This window comes from Xyrauchen texanus, chromosome 16 (genome assembly GCF_025860055.1).
Source record: "Xyrauchen texanus isolate HMW12.3.18 chromosome 16, RBS_HiC_50CHRs, whole genome shotgun sequence".
NCBI classification, from domain to species: Eukaryota; Metazoa; Chordata; class Actinopteri; order Cypriniformes; family Catostomidae; genus Xyrauchen; species Xyrauchen texanus.
In genome coordinates, this window is record NC_068291.1 from 29,247,450 (window position 1) to 29,275,332 (window position 27,883).

The 27,883-nt window shown below is 37.6% G+C and overlaps 1 protein-coding gene across 1 annotated transcript in view; it reads left to right on the forward strand.

Moving 5' to 3' along the window:
• Nucleotides 1-27,883, forward strand: part of LOC127657090 (PDZ domain-containing protein 8-like) — a 62,719-nt gene that overhangs the window by 28,717 nt on the left and 6,119 nt on the right. Inside the window, exon 3 of the mRNA XM_052145739.1 lies at nt 999-1,101. Within this exon, the coding sequence (XP_052001699.1) occupies nt 999-1,101 (103 nt within the window). The remainder of the gene's footprint in view (nt 1-998; nt 1,102-27,883) is intronic.

Here is a 27,883-nt window from a genome sequence, read left to right on the forward strand (position 1 = left end):
GCGTCATCAAGCTGCAGCTGGTGCGTAATCGTGTTGCTTGATAACCGCAAAATGAAAAGGCGTCAAAATTCAATGAATAGACTTGCTCGGTTCACATTTGTTCTTCTTTTTTTTAACCTTTTGGTTTTGTTTTCAACATCAAAATACAGAAACACACTTGCGTCTGTCTGCCGCAAAAATACTGAAATCGTTCAAAAGACAGCGGGCTGTCCGCCGAAGACAATTTTTGCGAAGGCAAGCAGAAATCATCTCTCTGCTTGCAGTGCGTGTGCGTGTGCGTCAATCCCGCTTTTCGTCAAGGTAAGTGTATACACACGCACGCACGCACGAAAGTAAACTCTTTCCGCTCATTTTGAAAGTGACGCGTGTGAGACTGACGACCACATTATATGTCATCAATAGCGGTTCACTTCCGCGGTTTGGTTCGATTGCGTTCATATCAGCAGCGAACCGTACTGGAGTTCACATGAACCGTACCCCAGACCACCTTTTTAAGCGGACCCGAGTACGGTTCGCGGGTGCGCACCCGAGTTCGGAAGACAGCGTTCACATCATCCAAACGAACCGAACTCTGACGTCATTCGAACCGGGGTGCGCACCAAAAGTGCTAGTGTGAAAGCCCCCGACTCAATGAATCAATGAATCTTTTTTAATTATGTTTGTGTTTTTTTTTTTGTTTGTTTGTTTTTTTACAGCTATAATATTTCTTTGCAATGTATGTAATGAAAAAATAGAATGGTCCTTGTTTGTTAGATATATGGCCATGTTCAACCAGCAGAGGGCAGCAGTAGCTTAAAAAGTGACATTTTAACAATGGTCCTTTCATCAGGTTTCAGAGGCAGTCTTTCATTAAATATCCTTTTTTATTTCATATGAATACAGTTATGTAACAATTTCAGTTATGATATATATTCAAATATGCTATAATATATTTTATATAAAAGTTTGGCATTTTGTGTGTGCATTGTCTCATTGTTGTGTTCACTCTCTCTCTGTAGGTTATTTATCCTGGGCTCCTATGAAAGGGAGACATATGTTCACTGCACCTTAGAGCTCAGCACTGACGAGTGGCGGGAGAAAACTCGCAGCTCCATCAAAGAGGTAAACGATACACGTATTCTCTGCCTGAGGGCACTACATTTCAGTGTTTTCTGCACACATTCACACACACTTATGTTACGTGTTGTATGTTTTTAAATGCACAAGTGTAAATCACTGGTAGGGTGGGTCAAAGGTCAAGGAAGGATAAATGAATGACTGACAACATGAACCCTTAAAGCAACACATCCTAAACATTTATACCACTGAACCAGTACATTTTTAGTCAAAAATTAAAACGTCCACATCAATGAAACCAATTACTTTTTTATTTTTTATTAATGTTTGTGTCAATGTAAAATGTGCACATTGCTTTGATATGCAACACAGCCCTGCAGCTGTCCAGGGTGACATTACCTGGGAGAATATGTTTGCACCTGGGAGTGTTGTTTGGAAATGGTTGTGAATATGAGAGAATTTTCAGGAATTATTTTAGTTTTTAAATGTGTTTTTAGAAAAGATGCAAAACAGTTTTTTTTTTGTGAAATTTAGTGTTGCCAATTTGTTTGCTTAATTTTTTTAGGTACTCAGTAGAGATGCACCGATTGTGAAATTCTGGGCCAATACCAATGTTTAAAATAACAGTTTGGCAGATAGCTGATACAGATTTATTTATTTTTTTTTAGAATACGTTTTGTGCCAGTGAAAGAAAGAAATCTTCATTCTAAAAATAAATGAGCTGTTTAAAGTCTTTCAGCCCTGCATCACACTATCTTTGAATGAGCACAAATTCAATCATACACATTTATGAAACAACTTTTAATATAACCTTCTTTCACAAGACAAAGATTCTTTCATTTTGTGAAAAATAATCCTGCTATACATCTGCCTACTCAATGAGAATAATTTTTCAGTACATGGCACAACAACTTTTTTTTGTGAAACATACAATAAAAATCATGTAAAAGTGATTATAAAAGCAATAAAAGATAAAATAATTAGTAAATCCAAACATAAATGGGGCTATCTTTCAGCACTTGTGTTTTTCATACGGAATACAAAGTTATTGTGTTTCCATTAAGCACAAACTTACAGTAGGTTGAAACATGGGGCTGAACATGGGCCTCTTTACAAAACAAAATTTGGCCTCTTAGGAAATACCTTCCCATACATTTGCAAGCGAGCGCCCAGTGGCGCCTGCAGCTGTATGGCTGTATGCACTGTGCGTACCAAGAGCGCTTCAAATGACCTGAGAAATATTTACATTCAGAATATTTCAACAATCATGAAATGTTTCCCGTATTTCTGTTGCCTGTTTAAAAGAACTAGCAATGCCCAATTTGCTGTGATGTGATGTGTCATGTGAACAAGGGGCTGTTCAAACTGAATGTGTTTTTGAGTCCGCTCCTGCTGTTTTTCAATTGTCTTCACTAGATGTTCTAACTGCGTCACGTTTCACTGTGTTTTTAGCATCTCTCATGGGAGCGCAGCATTTTTAGATGCATGTCAAGTTAAAAAAAACAACTTCAACTGCTTTTTTAGCGTGAAAACAGGTCTGTCTGAACGGTTACTGAAAGAAATGCTTTAGCCAATAGTTACATGAATGCTACTCATACTCAAGAATATAAATAAATGCTTATCTCAAAGTCACCAGAATTGAACACTTTGGTGTTTGTATTATTGTACCACCTGTTGGATTTTCTCAGAATCTGCAGCTCGGTAGGCAAATGTTGTCCACCGCAAATAACCAACATCGGCCACTGCCATCGGTGAATGACATCGTATTTGCCGATAGGCCGATGGCAGTCAACAAGGCGAATATCGGCTGATACTGATGTTTGGCCGATAAATTTGTGCATCCCAAGTACTCAGTTATTTAGGCCTATGTTGGCAAAGCTTTAGTTTTTTTTGTACAACTTGTCACGTCATGTTGGTTTGTTGCTTGTCCACCATAATGGCAGATTTGTGTAATGCCTTGGTTAAAAAAATAAATCTATAAATCTCTAATTTTCTTTCTGTTAGAAATGTCAATTTGTTCATTTTGGAGTAAAGACACACAATGTAACCTTCTCTAATTGCAAGGATTTAAACAAATTATTTTCTGTCTCCTCCTGACAACATAAGAGAACAACGGTTTCACAAATCAATTTCAACTCAACTTAAAATGTCAACTTAAATTGCTCCCTTCTAGTTATTTTATTTCTCCTCTCGTCTCAATTAAAATAAAACAAACGAAGGAATTTATTTCACCAATCATGTATATATCTCCATCTGTTTTATCTCTGAACCGGTTTGATAATTTATTTAGTTGTTTTTGACATTGTATTGCATGACATATATGTAAAGTGTGTTCCTTATTGGCAAGAAAAGATTTAACATTTATCTGAAATGTTTTTAAAAATTTACATTGTGTAAACAAAATGACCTAACCTTTAATGGAATAAAAATCTAATGTTGAAGAGGAAAATGCAACCTCAGAATCATGCTCGTCACTGATTATGCAAACACGATTACGTTCTGGTGTCAATGCAGAACCAGAGCCCCGGTCTCCCATGCTGCTTACGCAATGCGCTTCCAGTAACACCACAGGGGAAGGTAAACACACTGGAGCCGATGCAAAAAAAATGTCCGATAGGAGAGGCTGCTTGTCAGTGAGTTGCTATAATGTGGCCTATCCCAGAGTACTGGAACTCTCGGAAATAACATGCCGATTTCCCTTGTGATCATGTTGGTTGATCGGAGATATAATATACACTCACTGAGCACTTTATTAGGAACATCTATACACCTACTTATTCATGTGATTGTCTAATCAGCCAATAGTGTGGCATCAATACAATGCATAAAAGCATGCAGATACAGGTCAGAAGCTTCAGTTAATGTTCACATCAACCATCAGAATGGGGGAAAAATGTGATCTCAGTGATTTGGTCCGTGGCATGATTGTTGATGCCAGGCAGGCTGGTCTGAGTATTTCTGTAACTGCTTATCTCCCAGGATTTTCATGCACAACAGTCTGTAGAGTTTACTCAGAATGGTGCCAAAAACAAAAACATCCAGTGAGCGGCAGTTCTGCGGACGGAAATGCCTTGTAATGATAGAGGTCAGAGGAGAATGGCCAGACTGACAGAGCTGACAGAAAGGCTACAGTAACTCAGATAGCCTCTCTGTACAATTGTATTGAGCAGAAAAGCATTTCAGCATGCACAACACATCGAACCTTGAAGCGGATAGACTACAACAGCAGAAGACCACATCAGAAATTTTATAAGGATTATAGTGTTCCTAATAAAGTGCTCAGTGAATGTATATGTAAAGTCAGGTAGCTATTGCTGTCCCAGGTTTTAAAGTAAAATATGTGTAAACTCCATTCTAAACTCAAACAAGGGAAAGCAAGTATACAAGCTTTTATCAGTTGCCTGAGCCGAGTGTATATAAACATATAATGAGTAATGTATACATGTACCTATACATATTTGGTTTACCCTATACTTGGAGTCAATGTACAGGAATACATCTGAGATTAAAAGGTAACCTGAAGCTAGAATTAGATAGCTTTGTGTGCTCCTTTTTTTTTTTTCCTCCTGTGTGTGCGGCTATAGACTCTGTTTAATTAAGAAGCACAATGAAGCAGCCTGTGACGTGAAAAGACCTTTCACCAGCTGTATGTGTGATCTGATCACCGGAACAGGCATGCATCACCACTGACATGGCATGTGCTTATGTGCTTGATGACTCCACATCAACTTAAGTGTTTACATGTATAGCATTAACTAGTTGCATGACCATTGACAGGAAGTGTTAAGGAGAATCTGTGTTGCAGACTGTGTGTGTGTGTGTATGCATGCATAAGTGTGTGTTTGCATGGTTGCCCATATGAATGTGCTTTCAGGCATGTTTATTGAAAATACAAAATTGTGTATGGAGATGCACAGTGGCTGCTGCGTGTGTTTTCCGTATGTTTATCAGTTTCTTTCAGGCTCTCAGATTTTGAGACCTCAGCAGGGATTCAAACACCGGATTAGTACTGATATCATCTGGAAAATGTCAATGTCTTTCTCTCCTTCTCTTGCTCTTTCGCTCTCGTTTTCCCCCACCATTCATCTCTTTCTCCCTCACTCTATAGGATTTCTCTGTCCGCTCATTATGTTTTTATTTTTGGGTTTTTCCCTCCAACACTTCTCATATTATAAACAATTTAGTACATTTTCTACAGTTCCAGCACTGTGTTCTCTGCACATGGAACATGTATTTTGCAAACAGGTTGAAAACCAATGTCATCAGACTGTCTCTTTAAAATGCAGTATTGTTTCAAAACGTACTGTAGCTGTACCATAAATGGTATTTAGGTTGATATTAGGTATTTAGGATGATGTAAAACCATGGTGCTCGCATATATACCATGGTACAGAATAATTATCATTACCATATACCATGGAATTTACACGATGCTGCAAGGTTTCTCAAAAATACAATGGTATAACTTCGTTACATGTGCAAAAAACATGGTATTTTATCTCCCTTTAGAGATTTTTTTCAATGCCTCTGGTGCAGAAAGGCTAATACTGTTATCAGTAATAACTAAGTGATTCTGACCCTCTGAGGTCTTTTCATTTGTTCTTATCACCTGCCGGTCCAGCCATTCTTTCCATCGACCTGCACAACCCTGCAGTTCACACACCCGCCAATGTCCATTTCCAGCCCACGTCAACAGTCTCGAGGTGGAACAATGAAAAGACTACCTGATACCCGGCCATGTTGCAAAGAAACCCTTTTTTAATGTACACTCATACCTTTTTTTCCAGTGTACCAATTCTGATACATAAATGCTACATTGTGAAATGTGTTATTATTCAGAGCTGTAAACATTGCTGCTTTCCAATTAGGGTTGGTTGATATGACCAAAATCTTAAATAACGATAACAATATAGTAAAATATTCACTGGCAAATCAGTAAAAAAAAATTAGATATTAAATAACCATATTGTAATGTCTATTTTTGGATAATCCAGTCAGGGAATACTTGGAAAAAATTATTTATTTTACAGTGAAATGAATACTTCCTCTTTTATAATTTCCTCTTTATTTTCAACTTGACAGACATAGTTAAGTTAAAAAACATCAACAACAAACAAACTTGGTTTAAAATTAGCCTTACCATAATGCAAAATTGTCCATTATGCCACATTTCATTCTGATGAATTTATTATTATTATTATTATTATTATTATTATTATAATACATTTTCCTCAAAAAATTCAACATCATCTTTTCTAGGACCATAGTGTTCCTAATAAAGCGCCAAGTGAGTGTAAACGCTAATGTTAGTGTACTCCTAAAATTTGACAATTATCATTTAGCTTATCACATTTAAAATTTACAGTGTTTCTAAAAATTTGAATGATGTCATCTTTCATACATGGGTGTTTCCACAAAATAAAAGGTACAAGTTCTTCAATATGTCCCATCCCAACTTCTTTTTGAAAATGAGCAATTTCGTGGGGTCTTTAACCTGGTCAGCTAAGGCATGTTCATTTACAAAGTAATCAGAACTTTTTATTTCTGCATAAATGTCAAGTTTTTGTTCAGAGGATTGTGTCCTTTTATTTTACTACAGTCAAATCCTCTATTAGTGCTATTCCAGATGCGAGATGCATTAAAAACATGTGTAAATATTGCTTTGTGAATAACGGCATGTCCTCTGTCTTCTAAATACAATCTGTGATGTCCATCCATAGTGCACTTTAGGGGTTGTGGTTGTTTGTGTGAGCTCATTTGTGAATGTGTGTTATGGGAGTCGATCCCCGTCATTGATTCTTTCCATCACTGTTGTTTAGAGGGTCATGACATTGTTTAAAACATGTATCCTCATCATCTCAGAGAGATCAGTGGCTTTTCATCTTATCCTTCCTTTTTTTTCCTGTTCTTTCTTTTTTGTAAGTTGATTGAGATGTAGTTGCCCATGTCATTTGAATGCCCATTTGACTTGAGTGTGTAGCATTTGAAGTTGCGTTATGTTCATATAGCTTTTGGTGTGTTTGTATGTAATTTTAGATATCTGCTATTGAGTGCTTTACAAATATATTTACACACACTAATGCACTCAATTTTGCCTTTAATTTGTGGTGTGTGGGATACATAGCTGACGTGTTTGTATTTTCATTTGGCCACCAAGATTTAAATCTCATTTAAACCAAAGAGAAATAACCTTCCGTATACCTGCTTTTTCAGGAAATCAGTACAGGTCCTTTTCATCTTAGCTTATTCAGATAAAGACATGTCTCATAATGGCTCTGTCTTATCACTGCCATCTCTCTTGTATGTTTATATGAGTGGCCAGCACTGAGGACTTGGCATCATGTTGGATCTTGGGCGTGGCATTCTGAGACTTCAGTTCAGTACAGTTAAATATTTGTGCTATATACTGTTTGATGTGTATTTTTCTTTAAAGAAACCATGTACTCAAGTTGGCATGAACAAAACCTGATGATCCATGTTATCACAGCATGATTTGACAATGTTCCAAAGAGCATTTTTTGTGCTTTGATGAAAGAAAGGAATATGCCTTTTTTTCCCTACAAGAAGTTAATAATTAGCGTCACAAATTTGCTTACGTGTAAATTAAGACCTAAAAATAGTGAATAATCTTAATTTTACAACATAACTTTTCTTTGTTTTAATTTCCAGGTTTAAAATAAAACAATCCAAATTGTTTAAAATAAATGCAGATTTTAAATTTAAACCAGATTTTAAAAATGCTCACAGACATTTGGACCTATTGTATTGCAAACTACAACATAAATAAATTACATTAAATATTAAGATATTCGGGCACCACTTCTGTAATGGTGGTTTGATGATTACTAATGGTTTTACATTTACATTTATGCATTTGGCAGACGCTTTTATCCAAAGCGACTTAAGTGCACTTATTACAGGGACAATCCCCCCCGGAGCAACCTGAAGTTAAGTGCCTTGCTCAAGGACACAATGGTGGTGGCTGTGGGGATCGAACTAGCGACCTTCTGATTACCAGTTATGTGCTTTGGCCCACTACACCACCACCACTCTAAAAATGAATTCGGGCGCCAGACAGGTTGGGGCCTGTCAAAATACACTTTGACCCAGGATAGCTCTTTACAAGCCACCAGTCACTGTGATAATATACCTCTTGTAGGAAGAAATATTGTCCATGAACCAGAAAACTAAAAGTGTCTGTGTATCAAACTCTGTAGTACATTTATTTTAAACAAGAATAAAAATGTGAATCAATAATTCAATAAAGGAATCAAATTTAAATAATGAATCATCGAACGCCCAAAAAGAATAACGTCACAGTTTTTATATGTGTGTAGGGCGTATATGGGTGTGGGTGTAAGAGAGAGAGAGTTCAAGCACTCTGGCGTACAGGAATGAGTGCGCGATGGGTCAGGGGCATACTTGCATGTACTTTGTGTGAGTGAGTGAGTGAGGTGAGTGAGTGAAAAACAGTCATACAGGTTTGGAGTGAGAGAGAGACAGACACTGCTGCAGGAATGCAGAGGGAGAGGTTAACATGGGAATCCATATCACCTTAGCTTCCGATGCTGGCTCCATTTCAACTCAGACATAGAGAACTGTAACGGATCGGTAGGCTCCGTACTCAAGCCACTTCACATTTAACTTGAGTCATCTGTCTGGTAGCTTTGTCGCCGTCTGTAATCCTGACTACTTTTGTTGTGGTAAGCACTGATTATCAGTAATTTTTTGTTTTGTCCTCTCTCCTCCGATGGCATTCTTATACTCACTGCACATGTACCCGATGGCAAACTACCACCTCATATCAGCTGTGCACAAACCACAATTCTTCACTCCACACCGGTCAAACACACACCCGGTGCACTATAATGAGTGGCCTTTAAGTCTCTCAGGTTATGGATTGGTGGCGGATCTTTAAAGTGACAATGCACATTTTCACTCCGCCACAGTAAATGCATGTGTTTCTGGAGGGTTTTGGCTGATTTGTATATCCACTTGATTTTTGCTCTGTGTGCTGATGAAAAGATCTGACTTATTCAACAAACATCCCTGTGCATGACGAAATGCCTCATGGCCGTATTACCAGCACGTTACCGCTTTCACTCTTAATGTCCTCATAACGCCATAGACACTAACAAACGTTATGGGTTATTTTGGCCCCATCACCGAATAAACCCCCTGAGATGGAGAAGGGCATGGCCGGGCCTTGATGACGCACGTAGAATTGTCCTAACCAGCTGGGAGGGGGGATAAAGACGAGCTGGAGTCACCAGTTTGAGAGAGAGATACGCGGCCACTGTGTGTGTGTCTTTCTGTTTATGTTTGTTTAAGTTGACTTATGTCATTTCAAGTTATATTGACTGTTCAGTCAGTTCCCGCCGCCTCCTTGCCAATCCTTAAATATTGTTACAGCCCCCTTCCCTGCCCGGCCTTCATAATAGACAAAGAAGGGTATTAATTGGTTGGAAACTTCCCCAGTCTAAAAAGAGCATTTATAGTTGCCACCCAATTTGAAATCTGTCTATTCATTACATCACGAAACATTGCTCATTTGTATTTACACATCCAACAACTTGTGTCATCATACCCATGGCCCTGCCCACTGGCGTACATTTCAAGTTAAGATGTCAGGCCTTGTGTGGCTAACTATTCCTAACATAACACCAAAGGGGACCCATCTGGAATGTTTGTAATTATTTTGTATATAAACATGAACTACACAGACATTTTGACTGTTGCCATGTATCTCGCCACTTTTAAAAGACGCTGTGTCAAGTTACAACTCTAAAAGGGAGAAGCTATTCTCCCATTCAGCTGCTGCCTCAGTCATGGATGTATTCTTTCACCCATCTGTGCTATTTTTGATTGTTGGTGTATGTAAACACAGGATGTCTTTGACCATGGATGTCTTTTACGAATGACGTCTTTGACCATTTCGGTGTGTTTCGGCGATGTGCGCCTTCAGTATGTGTGTGTTATTTCACCAATCTTTGGACTGTGTGTGCGCGTGTTTTTTTTTCTGCTCATGTCAGCATGGATTGCTTGTGAACAGTTATAATACAATTCAAGCTTTGCAAAGGAGCAGTTATTGAAGGATGGGGCATTTAAAAACATTAAGGAAAACGTTTCATTCGTGAATATTTCAAATGTCTTGACCGTTAGTTTGATAGTTTATGGCGAGTGTTAACAGTTGTGCTTGAGATTAACATTCTAATATATTCAAATGCAATATGTTGGATGTGTGTTATGTGTAAACCCTGCAATATTTTTTTAGAATGTTGAGGTTCATTCTCTTCCGATTGAGTTGATGATGAGGGCCTTTACAATGGGCGTTTACGTTGAAGTTTTAAGGAAGCGTTTAGGCCACAACTAAGCATTTCAGACAGAGGGCCAAAAACAGGGTGGAAAATTATCATATATTACTAAATTGTTTTGGTGCAAAAAAACATTTATAAGATTATTATTGGACCTCAGGAAAGACAATAAATGTATTTGTGGCAGGGCGAGGGCGGGCTGGGTCGTGATCCTACACACCCGCTCCTTATTATGCGGGACCGGGTGTGTAGGATCACGACCACCCGCCCTCCGCCCTGCCACAGTATTTTAAAAGTCTAACTTTATTAAATAATATAGCTATATTATATAACTTCATGACCCCTTTAACAAGTAGAACCTTATTTTAAAGTTTCCAAAATACTTTTATATTCATTAATCATTAAACATTTATCAATCAGTCAGCTACTGGTGTATTTTTAGTTTATTGTTGTTTATACTGGGGTGTCTGACAGGCCAGCTGTTCTTTCTCTGTGCTGTTACGATTTGATGAAGTCTGAAGTATATTGCCACTAAATCTCATTTTTATGCAGTTTATTGCTGCTCTCTGCTTGGTCGAGCACTTCTCCTGGAAATAAAAGGATTTGGGAGAGAATGAAAGCGCTACAAACAGACATCCGGAGCAGAGAGGACAAAGTGGTTCTAACATTGTACGTGTATAGCCTCACACAAAGGTTCTTGTTTTAAAAACTAACTTGCCAATCGGTTTTCCTTTCTTGCATTATTTTCCAGTGTTAAGAAAAGATGTGATGAATAATACTAGATGGATTTTTCTTCTAAATTATATCTCTACATAGAAACACATTATTTAAAGCCATAGTTCACCCAAAAAGTAAAATTCTCTCCTCATTTACTCACCCTCATGCCATCTCAGATGTTTATGAATTTCTTTCTTCTGCTGAACACAAATTAAGATTTTAGAAGAATATCTCAGCTCTGTAGGTCCATTCAATGCAAGTGAATGGTGACCAGGCCTTTGAAGCTCCAAAAAGAGATAAAGTCAACATACAATAATCCATACAACTCCAGTAGTTTAATCAATGTCTTCTGAAGTAATCCAGTTGGTTTTGGGTGAGAATAGACCACATTATAACTCCCTTTTTCCACTGTACGTCTTGCCATTGCAGTCTCTAGGCACGATCGTAATTTCAAGCTTGATTACACTTCCTAGTGCTTGACGCGTGCACAGAGTGCTAGATGGCACTAGAAAGTGTAATCAAGCTTGAAATCATGATCGCCAAGAACACTGCTGTCAAGGTGTTCTGTGAAAAAGGAGATATATGTTTGTCTGTCCTCACCCGAAACCAACTGGACTGTTTCAGAAGACATTGATTAATACTCTGGAGTCTGTTGGATTACTTTTATACTGATCTCCTTTTTGGAGCTTTTAAAGTGCTAGTCACCATTCACTTGCATTGTATGGACCTACATGGCTGAGATATTCTTCTAAAAATCAGCAGAATAAAGTCATGCAAATCTGGTATGGAATGAGGGTGGGTAAATCATGAGAGAATTTTCGTTTTTGGCTGAAATATCCCTTTAAAATGGACTAGTTACTTCTATGGTCCTTTTCTAAATAGAGATATTTCCTTCAAATACCCTGACCCCCAAAAATATTTTGTTCACTTAAGCCACACTTAAAAATGTGTGATATGTGTGTGACCATTAATTGCTTGCAGTCTGATTGTGGTTTGGGTTTTCAATTGCTAGTCTACCCTTCCTTCAGAGTCAATCACTCTTTGAAGCAAAATGTCACCGGTTGAACATTCAGTGAAGTGTGTTATAAAGCCATGAGTCTTTTGGCAGTATCAGACGGCTGCCAATTGCATAAGATTGGGACATTTCAAAGTCCACTTTCAAGTAACTGGCTTAGTTTAAGCTGAGTGAATGAAAATGACAAACAAAATGCCAGAATGGTAAGAGCTCTTTTTTTTTTTTTTTTTCTTCTTGCATGTTGGATAGTCTTTGAGTACTGATAGGAGAGACTCCCATCTTTCACGCACTCTTCTCGTTTTACCTTTTCTCCCGTGTGTGTAGGGGTTAAGCTGGGGCGGGACTATGTAGATGAGCGGACAGATCCTGAGTGAGTGAATAACAAAGAAGGTGCTAAAAACGGAACCGGCTCGGACAGATGTTAAAGAACGCTCTGGCCGCTGTGAACGATTGCAAATGAGAAAGATGAGAGGTGTCTTGTTTTTTAAATGCCTCCGTCTCCATAACAACCCTCCCTTTTGTGTACAGTGCTCTATGAAAAGCCTCCTCCTATCACAAAACATAGCGGCAACATGAAAATTCAGCCGGTCAGTGATTAGACACGACTGCATTCATCCCAGCTTTGAATAATTGAGTGCATATAAGAGTGTTTCCAGGAATAGGCTTGTCTGTAAACAGAAAATTAGAAATAAATAGTGGTACTTGCTGCACATATGCATGATTTCTTCCAAGAAATAAAATGGTTTTATTAAAAATGTATGATATTTTGCAGTTAGATTTTTGAAATCATTAAATTTGTGGTGCTGTTTGTTAAAGGAACAGTTCAGTAAAAAAATGAAAATTCTACACACCTTGTGTCGTTCCAATCACTTTCTTAATTTTTTTGTATTTTTCTGTATTTTTTTTTAATCGTGCTTTTGCTTTTTAAAGCTTGAAAACTTTTAAATCTCAAAACTTTGAGTTTGAAGTATATAAGGTAGATTTTGAAAATAATTGCATTATGTCGTTCTAATGTAACCATGTTTGTATGAGTGTGAAAAGATGTTTTGTAAATTTGGTTGGGATGGGTGTAATGGAAAAGAGGAGAGTGTGATTGAATTAGTGGTATGTCAGAAAAGGGCAGTGTTGATGATATTCCACCACACCATCCGTTATTATGACACAAACAAGACAGCTTAATACAACACATATTAATCCACATCAACGCTCCCTGCTTAATTTCTCTCAATCCCCCCTGGCTTTAGCTGTCAGTCACACGCTTTGGAATTGATATATTATATGAAATTGAGTTTTCATTAAGCTCAGGGAATTCTTAATAAATAATTTCCACAGTTTAATATTTAACATTTCCACTGATAGAATAATTTTATTGTAATTGATTTTCAGAGGACAAGTGGATCTGATCATGCAGGTTTGGGTGATTTCTCATGAAACCCTTCAAGAAAATGTCCTGTCCCTGTTTTATTAAAATCAAAATAAACAAATGTAATTATAATCAATTATATTTAGCATATAGAAAATGAAGCCTATTTTAGGGTCATTAAGTCTTTTTACATTGACATTATGGTCATTGCTGCAACATGAAAACTATTATTTAAAGTGTAACATATTTTAACGTCATAATTAGGGATGCATCGATATGACATGTTTTGGCTGATACCGATTTTAACAAAAAATTTATTTTGTCATCAGATCACTGTTTTAGGAATGCTTAAAAAATTTTTTTTACTGTTCTAACTATAAATAAATGTCATTGAACATTGAATCTGTTTGAACACATGAAAGACTAAAATGTTTAGGAGAGCCAGAGTGAAAGATCGATTAAAAAGATTTTGATTGAAAAATTGAAAAAACATGATTGACATGAAATTTTTTTTTTGCACTTTTGTTTTTGCAGTTTAAAATAAAGCCTTTAAAGGCTTAGTAATCATTAAGGGCATATTGCAATGTCAATCAATTGTGCAGCATTATTAGATATCATACCAATATCTCAGATGTCAAAATCTCCTTGTTTAAAGTGTTTTGGATGGTTTCCCTCATCAATGTAGCCTGTAGGTGCCGTTTTCACAACTGTTACATCAGTTTATGGCATTGACATTAACATAAGAACAAAACTAAGAATAAGGAGCACCAACCCTTCTACATATTGTTGCTAATATTATTTCTGTATTGTGCTTTTAAATTTACAAATGTTTTAGAAAGTGTGCTACTTATTATTTATAAATTAACCATCGTTTTTTCGTATCAGCGATTTCATATTATAATCGATATGCCAATAGTTTTAATTCGGTTAATAATTGGCTGATAAATATCAGCTGATATATCATTGCATCCCTAATCATAGTAGTACTGATTTAAGTTAAAAAGTAATTGTACATGGGGGCCTGGATAGCTCGGCGTGTAAAGATGCTGACTACCACCCCTGGAGTCACAAGTTCGAATTCAGGGCGTGCTGAGTGACTCTAGCCAGTTATCTTAAGCAACCAGATTGGCCAGTTGCTAGGGAGGGTAGAGTTATATGGAGTAACCTCCTTGTGGCCTCGATTATTGGTTTTCGCTCTCAGTGGAGCATGTGGTAAATTGTGCGTGGATTGCGGAGAAGAGCACAAGCCTCCACATGCTGAGAGTCTCCGCAGTGTCATGCACAACAAGCCACGAGATAAGATGCGTGGATTGACTATCTCGGAAGCGCAGTCAATCCTCCGCCACCCAGATTGAGGCGAGTCACTACACCACCACGAGGACTTGGAGCGCATTAGGAATTGGGGAAAAAAGGGGAGGGAAAAAAAGTTGTTGTACAGCAGGTAGTGAAAATCATCATCGAAAACTGTTGGAATACTAAAACATCAGGATGCATTACAGTAATGAGAATTGGGGCGTAAAATGAGTTTGTACTAAAAATATATATCTCAATGATACTGTGTATGCTTCATTTTCTTTATGAAAAATATAATTTTATTAATTTAATATTTTTTTATATTGATTTTAGGTATATATAAATGTGATCATAAAAAATATGATCAGGACATTTTCCAAAATAAAATTAAGAACCTTCAGAAAAGGCAACAGTCAGGTCACGTTCCACAAGTCTTTAAATATCTTTATTTCTGTCTTGATTCACTTCGATATTTGGTGAAATATGCAGTAATGTGATTTGGTTGAACGTGTGAAATGTCTCTGATTTTAACATCAACATGATCATCAGTAAGCCAGTTCAAATAAAATCAGATTTGTGATTTTAAGAAAACCTGTAACCTGTTATTTTAAAATCAGATTAATGATGTTCTCAATGATATTAACTTCATCTGTTTTCCACCAAATACTCCTAAAATCTTCCATCAGTTCGCTTGAGCTGATCAATCTAAGCCTCCCTGCTTCACGTCTTTTACCTTTTTTCTCCACCTTCCTTTGAAATAAACAACTAATCGCTAGAGCTCTCCTACCCTGTGTGAGTGTGTACGTGTATGCGTAAATGCCCTGCAGGGACTGCTACCCTATATCCTAACACTAATCTCTCTGACTTGTGCCAGATGATTCCATTACTGACCATTGTTCTGATGGCTCGCACTAGTGCATCCGGCCACTGAACTGCCATTGTGTGTGTGACTGCTTGTGTGCAGTACAGCTGGGTAATATATAAAAAAATGTAATGTATAAAAAAATCTACATTTTAAGCCTTTGGACAATATTTAACTATCCTTGATATTAATGTATTTCCTCTGAAATTACTTAAAAGGGTGTTTTTCAATAAGAGGAACCATCATCAAACAGCCACTTTAGAGAATTAGATTCATAATGCAGGAAGTAAATTATAAGAGAGCTATAAACTTAAAATAACTCAATAATTTTGCAGAATGGGTAATGTACACCTCCAGTGTGTGTGATTTATAATTTCCTAACATACAATATATCTTCAATGAAAGATCAATGTATAATGACATAACAGTGTGCACAATAAATGAAAAAAAAAAAAACTCCACTATCGGTGTTAAAATGACACATTTACCACAAAAGAATACATGTTATTGAGATCATTTAACACTAAACTCTTAACTGTATGTGGAGGGGAAATAGAAATCCAATGATTTAGCATTTATTTTTGTCAGAGATGTTTGACGTGCAGTTTCTGGGACGACACAGTGCAATAGAAAATGCTTTCAGTTATTTAAAACGTACATTTTAAGCCCACAGAAGTGTGTAACATTATAAAAAGTCTTTATTTTTAAAAGCCTATCAAAATTTAAATTGGGTGAAATTAAATGATATAAATACCACACACACTTGTAATGGGGACTTAAATAACACAGAATTGTAGGAATAACCTGGGCCAGAACCACAATATACTTGTCTATGGTACACAATATGATATCAATGAGGAAAAAAATGTTTCTGTTTAAAATTGGATACTATAACAATATCAATAAACATTTAAATTATTTTTAAATGTATTTATTTATTAAAAGTTTGTTGCCTCAAGGCAACATTGTACCACAATGGACAAATTGAAACATTTGATATTTTCATGCAGAAAAAAAGAAATATATTTATTGAAAACTTACATTTCTTTAACCAAATACTTCAACAAACAGATTTATCTAGTTTTTAATGTATTACATTATGTAAGTATGTACAAATTATATATGTTATATACAGATAGTGCAAGGGCATGTAAAGGAAGAAGAGGTAGGATATGTTGGATAAATATAAATAGACTAAGCTGTGTCTTGCTCATAATTATTGCTCAATGGGGCAGTTTTGACTTCATGAAATGGATAGCCTGAGGGAAAAAACTGTTCTTGTGCCTGGCGATGCTTGTGCTCTGTAGCGCTGGCCAGAATGCAACAGTTTAAAAAGGGAGTAGGCTGGCTTTTTTCCTGCCTTTTTCCTCATTCTGGAAGTGTACAGTTCTTGAAGGGATGGCAGGGGGCAACCAATAATCCACTCAGCAGTCCAAATTGTCCTTTGTAATCTTCTGATGTCTGATTTCATAACTGAACCAAACCAGATAATTATTGAAGTGCAGAGGACAGACTTAATGACTGCTGAGTAGAACTGTGTCAGCAGTGCCTGTGACAGGTTAAACTTATTCAACTTGTGAAGGAAGTACATCCTCTACTGGGCCTTTTTCACAAGGGTGTCAATTTGGGTCTCACACTTCAGGTCCAGTAAGATAGTAGAGCCCAGGAACCTGAATGAATCCACTGCTGCCACAGTGCTGTTCAGAATGGTGAGTGGGGTCAATGTTGGTGTGTTCCTCCTAAAGTCCATTGTCATCTCCAATGTTTTGAGCATGTTAAGCTCCAGGTTGTTTTGATTGCACCAGACAGGCAGCTGTTCGACCTCCTTTCTGTATGCAGACTCATCTTCATCCTGGATGAGGCCAATGACAGTAGTATTGTCTGCAAACATCAGGAGCTTGACACAGGGGTCATTGGCACTGCAGTCATTTGTGTACAGGGAGAAGAGTATTTGGGAGAGCATACATCCCTGGGGGGCACCAGTACTGATCATACAGGTGCTGGAATTGAATATTCACAGGAGGTGTTGATGTTTGTGTGAAGTGAAGGTCAGATTGAGTGTGGGGTGAGAGACTGGGTGAGAGACTGGGATTTTCATATCTACAGTTAACCACATTCAGGTTGTCAGCCATTTGTTGATTCCCTACAGAGTTGGGTTATGGTGTCTTGTAGTTGGTAATGTCTTTCAGGCCTCTGCACACTGATGAAGAGTCGTTAGCTGAAAACTTGTTTTTCAGCTTCTCAGAGTAAATTCTTTTAGTAACCGCTTTCATGGATGTAAAAGCATGTTCCACCGCCTCTCGTTTTCCCCATTAATTCCACAATGTGATCCGCTCTGAACAGCTGAAAACCCGGCAGATGTAACGTGCTGTCTGGAATGGCTTCACTCAGCTAGGTTTCTGTGAAGCATAAAGCAGCAGAGTTTGAAAAGTCCTTGTTTGTTTGCTTCCCTCACTTGCGTCTCATAGGGCACTTGAACAACACAGCTGCACCTCACTAAAATGTCCAGCAAACGTCCGAATAGTCAAAAACTGGGAAAAGATTGTCTAGTATGTGTTGCCGAATGTTCTGCAGTTTGTCCCTTGTAAACATGATTGGAAAAAAATTACTAAACACATGACAAACAAACAAAAACTACAAAAGAATTGGAGAGCTCCACACCAAGGCTGCCATCCATGGTGCCATCTTGAGATAATAGAAACACGTCAAATTTCATTACATTTCTGGTGCGTTGTCTGATCATTGTTTGATAATGGATCTCTTTACCAAACACCTCCCTCACTCAACATAAAGCACACAATAAATGTGCTGCTCCACCATTGTTGATTCGGTTTTTCATGGCACGATCATCCATGCCGTGTGTGTTTGCGTTGGCACAGTCACTGTGCATTTGATCTGGAAGCCACAGGTGTCATTTAACCAGGGTTCGCTTCGCTGCAAGAAAAATACTCTTGTCAATTTTGTCTTGAGCATCATTGGAGTCACCTTTGCTGATGAATGAGATAGGTCACTCAAAAATTATAATTCTGTCATTAACCCACCCTGATGCTGTTCCAAACCCCTTATGACACTTGTTTTCCATGAATAAAAAAAAAAGTAATTCATGCAGGTTTAGAACGTCATTAGGGTTAGTCATGACAACTTTAATGAAGCAATGAAGTATGGTGCTGAAAGTGGCGATCCACAGAGAGAAAAACCTGCATCATTGGCTTTACTTGTGGCTGGAACAGTACATTAAACACAGTCACATCACCCTCAGTGATCTCATTTAAAAAAAGGTTGCGTGTAGTATAGAAGGTGTACTTAAGTTCATCCAGGAGAAAAACATTTTCTTCTATAATATAAATCAGGCTTAAGAATGTGATGTGAGTTTTGCTCTGAAAAGGGTATATTAACACTGGTGACCAAAAGTTTGGAATAATGTAGATTTTGTTCTTATGGAAAGAAATTGGTACTTGGCATTCAACTGATCACAATGTATAGTCAGGACATTAATAACATGAAAAATTCTCATAAAAAATCCTCCACTTGCAGCAATGACAACTTTGCCGATCCTTGGGATTTGAGCCATCTGCTTGTCCAGCCACGCTTACTGTTGCAATTCTTCCCATAAGGTCTGCACTCCTGAGTCTAATCTTTACTGTTCATGAAATTGGTGTTGGGGGTGTAGAATTACTATCCTCTTGTTTAGTTGTACATCTGGGCCTTCCACATCTCTTTTTGTCCTTGGCCAATTGTCCTTTGTCTTTGAAGACTGGGGTGTACACTTATATGAAATCTTTTTTTTTTTTTTGGCAATTTCAAGCATTGTGTATATATAGCCTTCATTCCTCAAAACAATGATTTACTGATGATTTTTTTTTTTTTGCCATTTTTTACCTAATATTGACCTTAAAACATGCCAGTCTATTGCATACTGTGGTAACTCAAAAACAAACACAAAGATAATGTTAAGCTTCATTTAACAAACCAACTAGCTTTCAAATGTTGATATAATGGCAAGTGATTTTCTTGTACCAAATTAGAAATTTAGCATGATTACTCAAGGATAAGGCATTGGTGAGATGGCTGCTGGAAATGGGACGCGTCTAGATTTGATCAAAAATTACTTTTTTCAAATAGCGATAATGTCATGTCTATACTTTGTGATCAGTTGGATGCCACTTTGGTGAATTAAAGTACCAATTTCCTTCCGAAACAGCAAAATCTGTACATTATTCCAAACTTTTGGCCACCAGTGTATAAAAGGCAGTCTATGAGAGAGGTAATGGGAGGAAAAGGTGGGGGGATGGAGGGAGTGGGAGGATAAATTAAATGATAGAGGAAAAGATAGAGGTAGAGAGATGGATAGATGGAGAGTGGGAGGTTTGACTGAATACACACATTCAATTCTCCAACAACAGGTGTGTACACAAGCCAACTGTCCGTACTGCACAATAGCTTCAATGGATATCTGTCACCAATCTCACCGATGCAGGTAACCACGTCTACCAACACATACACACACTTTATTCCACCTACAAACACGTGTGCACTCACTGACACTTGCACATAAAAAGCTCTCCTACACACACACTTTTACATCTTCCGTTTACTTTACACCAACATACATCTGGGATGAGTGTTTAGCGCTGATGTTTTGTGACATGTTTGCTTTCTTTGAGCAGTTATTCATCCGTCTGTCTGTCTCTTTGAGTGCACAGTACAATTTGATGTTGTGTGCATTTAGAGGCAGTATTAGGGTGGCCAAGCATACCTTGCGTGTGTGTGTGCCTGTGCCTATCCAGTGGCTCAGAATATTAAAAAGCTGATTGGTATATTATTGAATCAGATCTGGCATTACAGCAATATTTTTTGGACCCTCCTTTGATAACCCTTGAGAGACCACATAACATTCAAAAGTTACTTGTAAGAGCAGACCTCCCACCATCTACTTCAATTTTATTATTTTTTTTAAATGCAGTTTCTGATATTGTTCTTGTGGAAATTGTCAACCATGCACGGGAGTCACATAACGGCATGCTAAGATCGGACGTGTGAACGGCGAGCTCTGCGCACTTTGCTAGTTTTAACACATTTAATTATATAAACCGTGATATTCCATACACTGTTTCATAACTGTTCTATGAGGACAGTATGTTAAAGAATTAAAAATTCTCAGCCTGTGGAGATATTAAAAGACACTTACGTGCTCAAGCTGATACCCCCGAGAGTGCCGCAAGCCATGAAGTCGATTTGGTCAGAGAGATGCGGGAAATATGGCAAGAATTGCTGGGCATGTCGGGAATGCTGACGAAGGTCTTGCTGTGGAGGATCCTGCTGTGATGCGTCGATCGGTCACTGCAATGGAGACAAAGTTCTCTGAGATGGTTGCAAGAGTGGGGGATGTCGAGAAACTGATCGATTATCTGGAGTCATCGGAGAGGGAATTATCTGCTAATCCGCTAGCAACCAAGGTGGATTTGGAGCATGTATGGGAGAAGTTGGAGGACATGGAGAACCATAGCCGGCGGAACAATGTCCGTATTGTCGGAATTCCTGAGGCCGAAGAGGGTCGGGATATGGTGAAATTCCAGGATGGGCTCCTTCCGAAGCTGTTTGACATAATGGGCCTTAAGCTGGAAATCGAGCGAGCTCTTTGGGTTCCAGCGTGGAGGTAGACAGGCCTCGATCAATTCTGGCCAAATTTCTGAGATCATCCGATAAAGAACTTGAAACATAGCATATTTTTGGTGTTGGTTCCACCTAGCGGCAGGAGTTTATTTGTCAGAGTGGCACGCCTTTGGGACAGTTTTTTGGATGAATCTATGTGCTCTTGAGTTTGTTCCGCCTATTGGCTGGAGTTTGTTTTATAGATTATCTTTTGCTATGTAATTCTGTATCACAAAATTTGTATAGAAACACTGGACTTGAGCAACCCGACGGCAAAGTTGTCACGGGGGGTCCTTGTAGGTGTACACAGAATTATTAAATCCTTTTCAAAGTTCTCAGGATACAGAGTTAAATGGTCTAACTCTTTGGCTCTGACAGCGTACTGCCCGGCAACAGCTTTTCAGTCGGGCACCTTCCAGTTGCCCAAACAGGGCATTAAGTATTTGGGTATTTTATTCCCAGCAAATTTGTGTGACTTAGTTAATTTTGACCCCTTAATAAAAAAAGGTTTTTGAGCAATGTGGGCAGGTGGGCTTCATTACATTTATCTATGATTGGGAAAGTTAATGTTATTAAAATGAATTGTATTCCAAAATTCAACTACCTGCTATAATCTCTCCCTATAGATGTCCCCCTCTCTTATTTCAAGCAATTTGATAGCATAACGAAGTCCTTTATTTGGAATGGTAAACATCCCAGATTACATTTCTTGTACATTTCAAATGTCATCTAAAATATTTGGCTCATTGGTCACTTCCACCAATATCCCTATTTCGCCATTGCAAAGCCTTTCTATTAAACTAGTTGGAGAAGTTAAGTTACACCCCATTTTCTTGCATTTGTACTTGGTATGGACAAATGTGTCCAGTGTTTAATTCTGACATTTATTTAAATGTTGCCTCAAGCATATGGCTGAATCCAAAATTATGTATTAATAAGTTCCCTTTTCTGCTGGTCAGAGTGGATTGTGAGGGAGGTTAATATGCTTGGTGACCTATATGAGTGTTGAGATCCTTTAAAAATATGGTTCAACATTTCGGAAATCCCAGATCTCAGTTCTTTAGGTATTTACAGCTGAGCCACCTGCTCTCTACTATATTTGGGAGTAGCATACACCCCCCTAAAGATGCAGATACTCGTGGGAGTGGTGATTACTGATTTTGGAAAAGGTCATGAGGCATCAGTGTATTGCTCCCTGCTAATTCAGAGTCTGTGGGACAGAGCTCCAACTTCTCTCAGGAAATTATGTGAGAAAGATTTAAACTTTGTATTGGAGGAGGGAGTATGGTCTAGGATTAAAAAAAAACGTCAAGTCTATGTCTAGAGATGCTAGGGTGTGTCTTATGCAACTTAAGATTTTACATTGATTCTATTGGACCCCCTCTAGGTTGTATAGGCTTGGTGGGGGTTAAATGTTGATTCTGTGAATATGTTTAGCTTTTCTTTGTCAATTTTGTGAAATCAATAAAAAGTGTTAATCAGAAAAACAATGTAATTTTACATATAGATTCAAAGTTTTAACCATGCTCAAATGGGTAAGAAATATAAAATTAGCAGTACTTTCACATGTTCCATGACTAATGTTGTATATATGTTGCAATGTCCATGTGGCTTGGCATATATGGGGAAACCCACCTGAGCTATTAAAATGCTGATTGCAGTACATCACTGTAATATTGGAAATAGATGTACCACTAGACCTGTGGCAGTACAGTTTGCCACAGATTTACACAGCGTTGCTACATTGAGAGATGTAAGGTTCGAAGCATTTAACATCCCACGAAGAGAGGGTGATGTCGACTGTATGTTGTTAATGTGATAATCGTTTTGTATTTATACATTGTATACTATGAGCCTTAAAAGTTTAAATAACGATTTTAAAATTAGCCTGTTCCTTAAAAAATGTATACATCATATATCATTTATCAAATTTTGAGATTTTGATGATGTGTTTTTTAATTTAAACAGGATGTTGTGGAAATGTTATATTGTAATGTTGTATTGTATATTATGTTTGTTTTGTATTTGTATAGAATGCGCTGTTTGTAATGTAATCAGATCATCCATATTATCATGTGATCTATACTATTTAAAATGGCGGACTTATGAATGTTTGAGGAAGAGCTGGATGCTCGGCACGTCACTTATAAATTAAAATCCTTTTCACGGGGGTTTTCTTGCTCTCTTTTATTGGATTGCTCTTGTTTCCTTCCCCCTATTTTAGCTTTGTTTTGTATGTTCATGCCTCTTTTTTTTATTTACTTTTTTGTATGAGAGAGAATTTTTTTTTTCATAACATCATAACAAAAGAAAAAACTTTTATCTTTGTTTTGTAGATGATTTCAACCTCTGGTGAGCAGAACATATGCGTCTCAATGCACATTTTTAGCATTTGATGTTCTTTTTAAGTTGAAACAGCATCTGAAAAGGTGGTTGTAGGTGCTTTCGGCAGTGGACCGGGGTCAGCATGGGCACTCTGACTGGTCTGTGATACATTGTGTGTTCTGACACCTTTCTATCATGGCCAGTATTATGTTTTAAGCAATTTGTGCTACAGTAGCACTTCGGTGGGATCGGACCAGATGGCTCAATTTTGAATCAATTTTGGCATGTACTAACCTCTGCATACCAGGAACACCCCAATAGTCCTGCCGTTTTGAAGATGCTCTGACCCAGTCATCTAGCCATCACAATCTGGCCCTTGTCAAAGTTGCTCAGATCCTTACTCTTGCCCATTTTCCTGCTTCCAATACATGAAATTCAAGAACTGACTGTTCACCTGCTGTCTAATATATCCCACCCCTTGACAGGGGCCATTGTAAAGAGATAATCTATGTTATTCACTTCACCTGTCAGTGGTTTTAATGTTCAGTGTATTTGCAAACTGAGGAGAGAATTCACTTAACATTTGCGGCACTTTTGCGCATGATATTTCAGTGCAAAATAGTCTTATTCACTTTTTTCCTAAAGAATAACATTTTACTCTAATACCACTCAAGGAAAGCAGACGATGAACTGAATTTTATTAAAAAGAAATGTGTGTACTGCGGCTGTTGATTTAGCGTGCTAATTCAGTGTGATGTAATTAGATGATAAATAATGTGTTTAAATTAACACTTAATAATATCCTTGGACCTTAATAAGGAATATTTCTACCAACGGAGCAATTCAAGCTTGAAGTGTACCACATGTTTTCTCTAGCGGTTAGTAAGCGAAAACTCCAACTGTATAGGCAATGCACAGCTTATGCAGAGAACAAACCACACTTACTGGCAACAGACTACACAAGATAAGAACACGTTCTTGTGCTCAAACCGCTTGGAGCAAAAATCCAAACACAGGGATCTCAAGATGTGTTTTTCTAAGTTTCAAACTGTTTAACTTGACTCAGCCACCTAAAAACATTATAACCAAAACACAATAGATGCTCAAAGCATTCGTCTGACGCAGGTGTACATTGACGCACCCTTGTAAAGCCCTTATAAGATGTGTACTTTGGACCAATTGACGAATTCAATTGCAAAATGGATTGCTTTGAACTATAGGGCAATGATAGGCTTTACCGTGTGTTCAATAATATGAAAAATAAACATTATATTGGATTCTAAAGCCAATATTTTGTTTTGCCTCATCAATGCTTAACTCGTCTGCCACTTATTATTATATTTCGTATTAAATAAATATATATATAATATATATATTATTTATTTTTTATTACTAAATATAACTTTATATTTATTTCATCATTATATATTGAATTATTGTTCTTTGAGGAGTTTTCTCAGCAAATATTTACATATGTGATTAATTGTGATGAATTCAGTTAATTAATCGGCATACCATGTTATTAAGTCAATAAATATTTTTACTCTATTGACAGCCCTACTGTGTACATATTCTATCGATCTTGGCAGTAACAATACATCAAGTAATGATCAAATGATGAAGAGCATTATAACTGGACATATATCCAGATGTGCTGTGCAGTCAAGCACACTTTCGTCATGTTAAAGAGATGATTCAGGTCTGAATCTGGTCCACAGTAGTGAAGTGATGCTGAACAGTCCTTTCGGAGCCAGATCGTTGTGGTCTGCTACTACAGTACTCCACAATATAGCTCTCAGAACAGAACCACAAGATCAGAAATGTGCAGGCAAATTGGAATTACTGGATTGCACGTTTGCAATCTTGTGAAATCACTGGGTTTTTTATGGATTTAGTTATTATTGTGTCTTTATTGAATGGATATAATGGCATGAAAATGTCTGTGTTTGGATAATGAGATTTTCTGTTTTTAATTCAGACATTTATAGTGGAATCAATTGAATTGACCTGAAATTGTCCCACAGTGCTCCTGTTTCTGTTTGTTGAGGGAAAAGCAATTTTTTCTTTTCCCGACACTCAGGAAAATATAGTCTGTGCGTATCTGTCAACCTTGTGGTGATGAGGTGAGACGGACAATAAATTGACACATGAACAGTATACTCACGTTCCAGTCAGAGCGACATCAGTCCGTTTACCTGCACTCAACACACACACACACACACACACACCGTGAGAGTGTGTGTGTGTGTGTGTGTTCCTCCTGCTGTGTCTTTCTGTGGTTGTGTAATTACCCCTTAACCACTGTTCAGCTTCAGAAATCGCCTGTAATTGCTGCTCAATGTCGCCATTTGGTTCATGTGTCAGAAAAATCTTTCTATTGCTTTCTTTCTTTCTTTCTTTCTTTTTCTTTGTTTCTTTCTCTGTGATCCTTGTGTCATTTTATCTTTTTAAAAGCAAAAAATAAGGGTACAGGTTAAGCACGGGTGCTGCTGTTCCTTGGCCTTATTTATAGGAGGCCCCTCTTTTAATTTTTAATTTTGTGCAATTAATCAACTTTTTAGCTGTAGTTCCAAGGACCTTGGTGTCCTTTAGGTCTTTTTTTATGCTGATAGCTTGACCAAGTGTTGCTCATTCAGTCTTAAGCCCAAAGTATACTTTGGTTTTGTTGCGAACACCTAGCGTCTGCATACAGTAAAAAGCTGAGCCTTTTAAAGTACACTTCATTTGACTGTGCGCCCGTACACAGGAGGTTGGTTCATGCTCACTACAACTACTTTGACTTGTTGGACTATTTCTTTTCAGGAGTTAGACCAATAAAGATGTCTTTATATTACTTCTAACTCGAGTTATACAAATCCAAGTGTGTCCTGACATTCTCACACAGGTGTCCTTGACGTGCACATCCACTGTTGTGTCCACCTTCGTCTCCTGTTGTTTATCGGCGATTTTATTTTCTAGTACTTCATGACAAAAACAGCTCAACTTTGTGTGTTGCTACCTTGTGGACCCACTAATTAGTGCAAAAAAATCCAACCAAATGTGCATATTGTCTATTCAGAGTACACACGGCACTCTGCTGATGACGAAATTTGCATCAAGCGTCCTGTACACAGATGCCTAGCATTGGTGTCTGATCTAAGAGTACTCTTGGCTTTAGAGTCAGTGCATCAAAATTACTTTATAAAATAAAGAATTTCTTCGATTAATCAATTTATCAGATAAAAGCTCAATTACATTTCCTTTATTTTATTAAAGAGACAGGAATAATAAAGGACATACGGATTTGGTTCGATTTAAAGTACTGAATTCATGATTCAGTACTCTCACACAACTTTGAACAAAGTCTGAATCATAAAAAGTTAAGTTTAAAAAGTTAAAACTTAACAGAAAAGTACTGTTCATTGCTCATACGATGACCCATCAGGGATGGAGTGGGACAAAAAAAAAATCAGCCCAGCAGTAGAGGGCAATGGTGACACCAGAAATAAATATGAATAATTCTGCCCAGCTGAAAATACATAATTATGATAGACACATATTCTTGAGCAGTCACTGATTACATACAATTTAAGTGTTTTAAATGAATATTGTACGTTTTTAAAAGCATTGTCGCTGATTACATGTTTCTGAACTATTCTTTTCAAAAATATGTGGATGTTAATCCAGTAACATGTTTGTCATGGGATACATTTCCTGAAATGACATTTACGTATGGCATTATCAGGAGGAATATTAAATATCAGGCCCCTTAGCATATTATAAATAATATTAAGCATTATATACACAGTTTAATACAGTACAATCCTCATTCTTGCGCTGAAAAGTCTCATCCCATTGCTCATTATATTACATGTGCTCGCATGAGGTGGAGAAATGATCTAAAACACTTTAAAAACCACCACACGTTAACCTCTGAGTCATCAGTGTGATATCCATGAGCTACACAAATGATTACATTGATACTGAAATCGCGGTTTGAAGTTGTTAAATCAATATCGTTGCCCTCCACCGCTCCCTTTCTCTATTGCGATAGGTTTGATTGACGTGATGCGCATGCTCACTTGCTCAGTGAAGTTTAACGGAGTGAAGATGGAGCTCCTTCAAATACACATTGCAGTAATTTGTCCTCATCTTTCCTGAACAGTGTGTAACAAATGATCCCAAACACGCTATTAAAAAGACCGTCAGCGGCCTCACGAAAGCGTGAAGCTTTTCTTGTATTTTACTGTGACAAACCATCACTGGCATTTTTAAATGATGAGATCAGGGGCCCTGCAGAAGGAAAT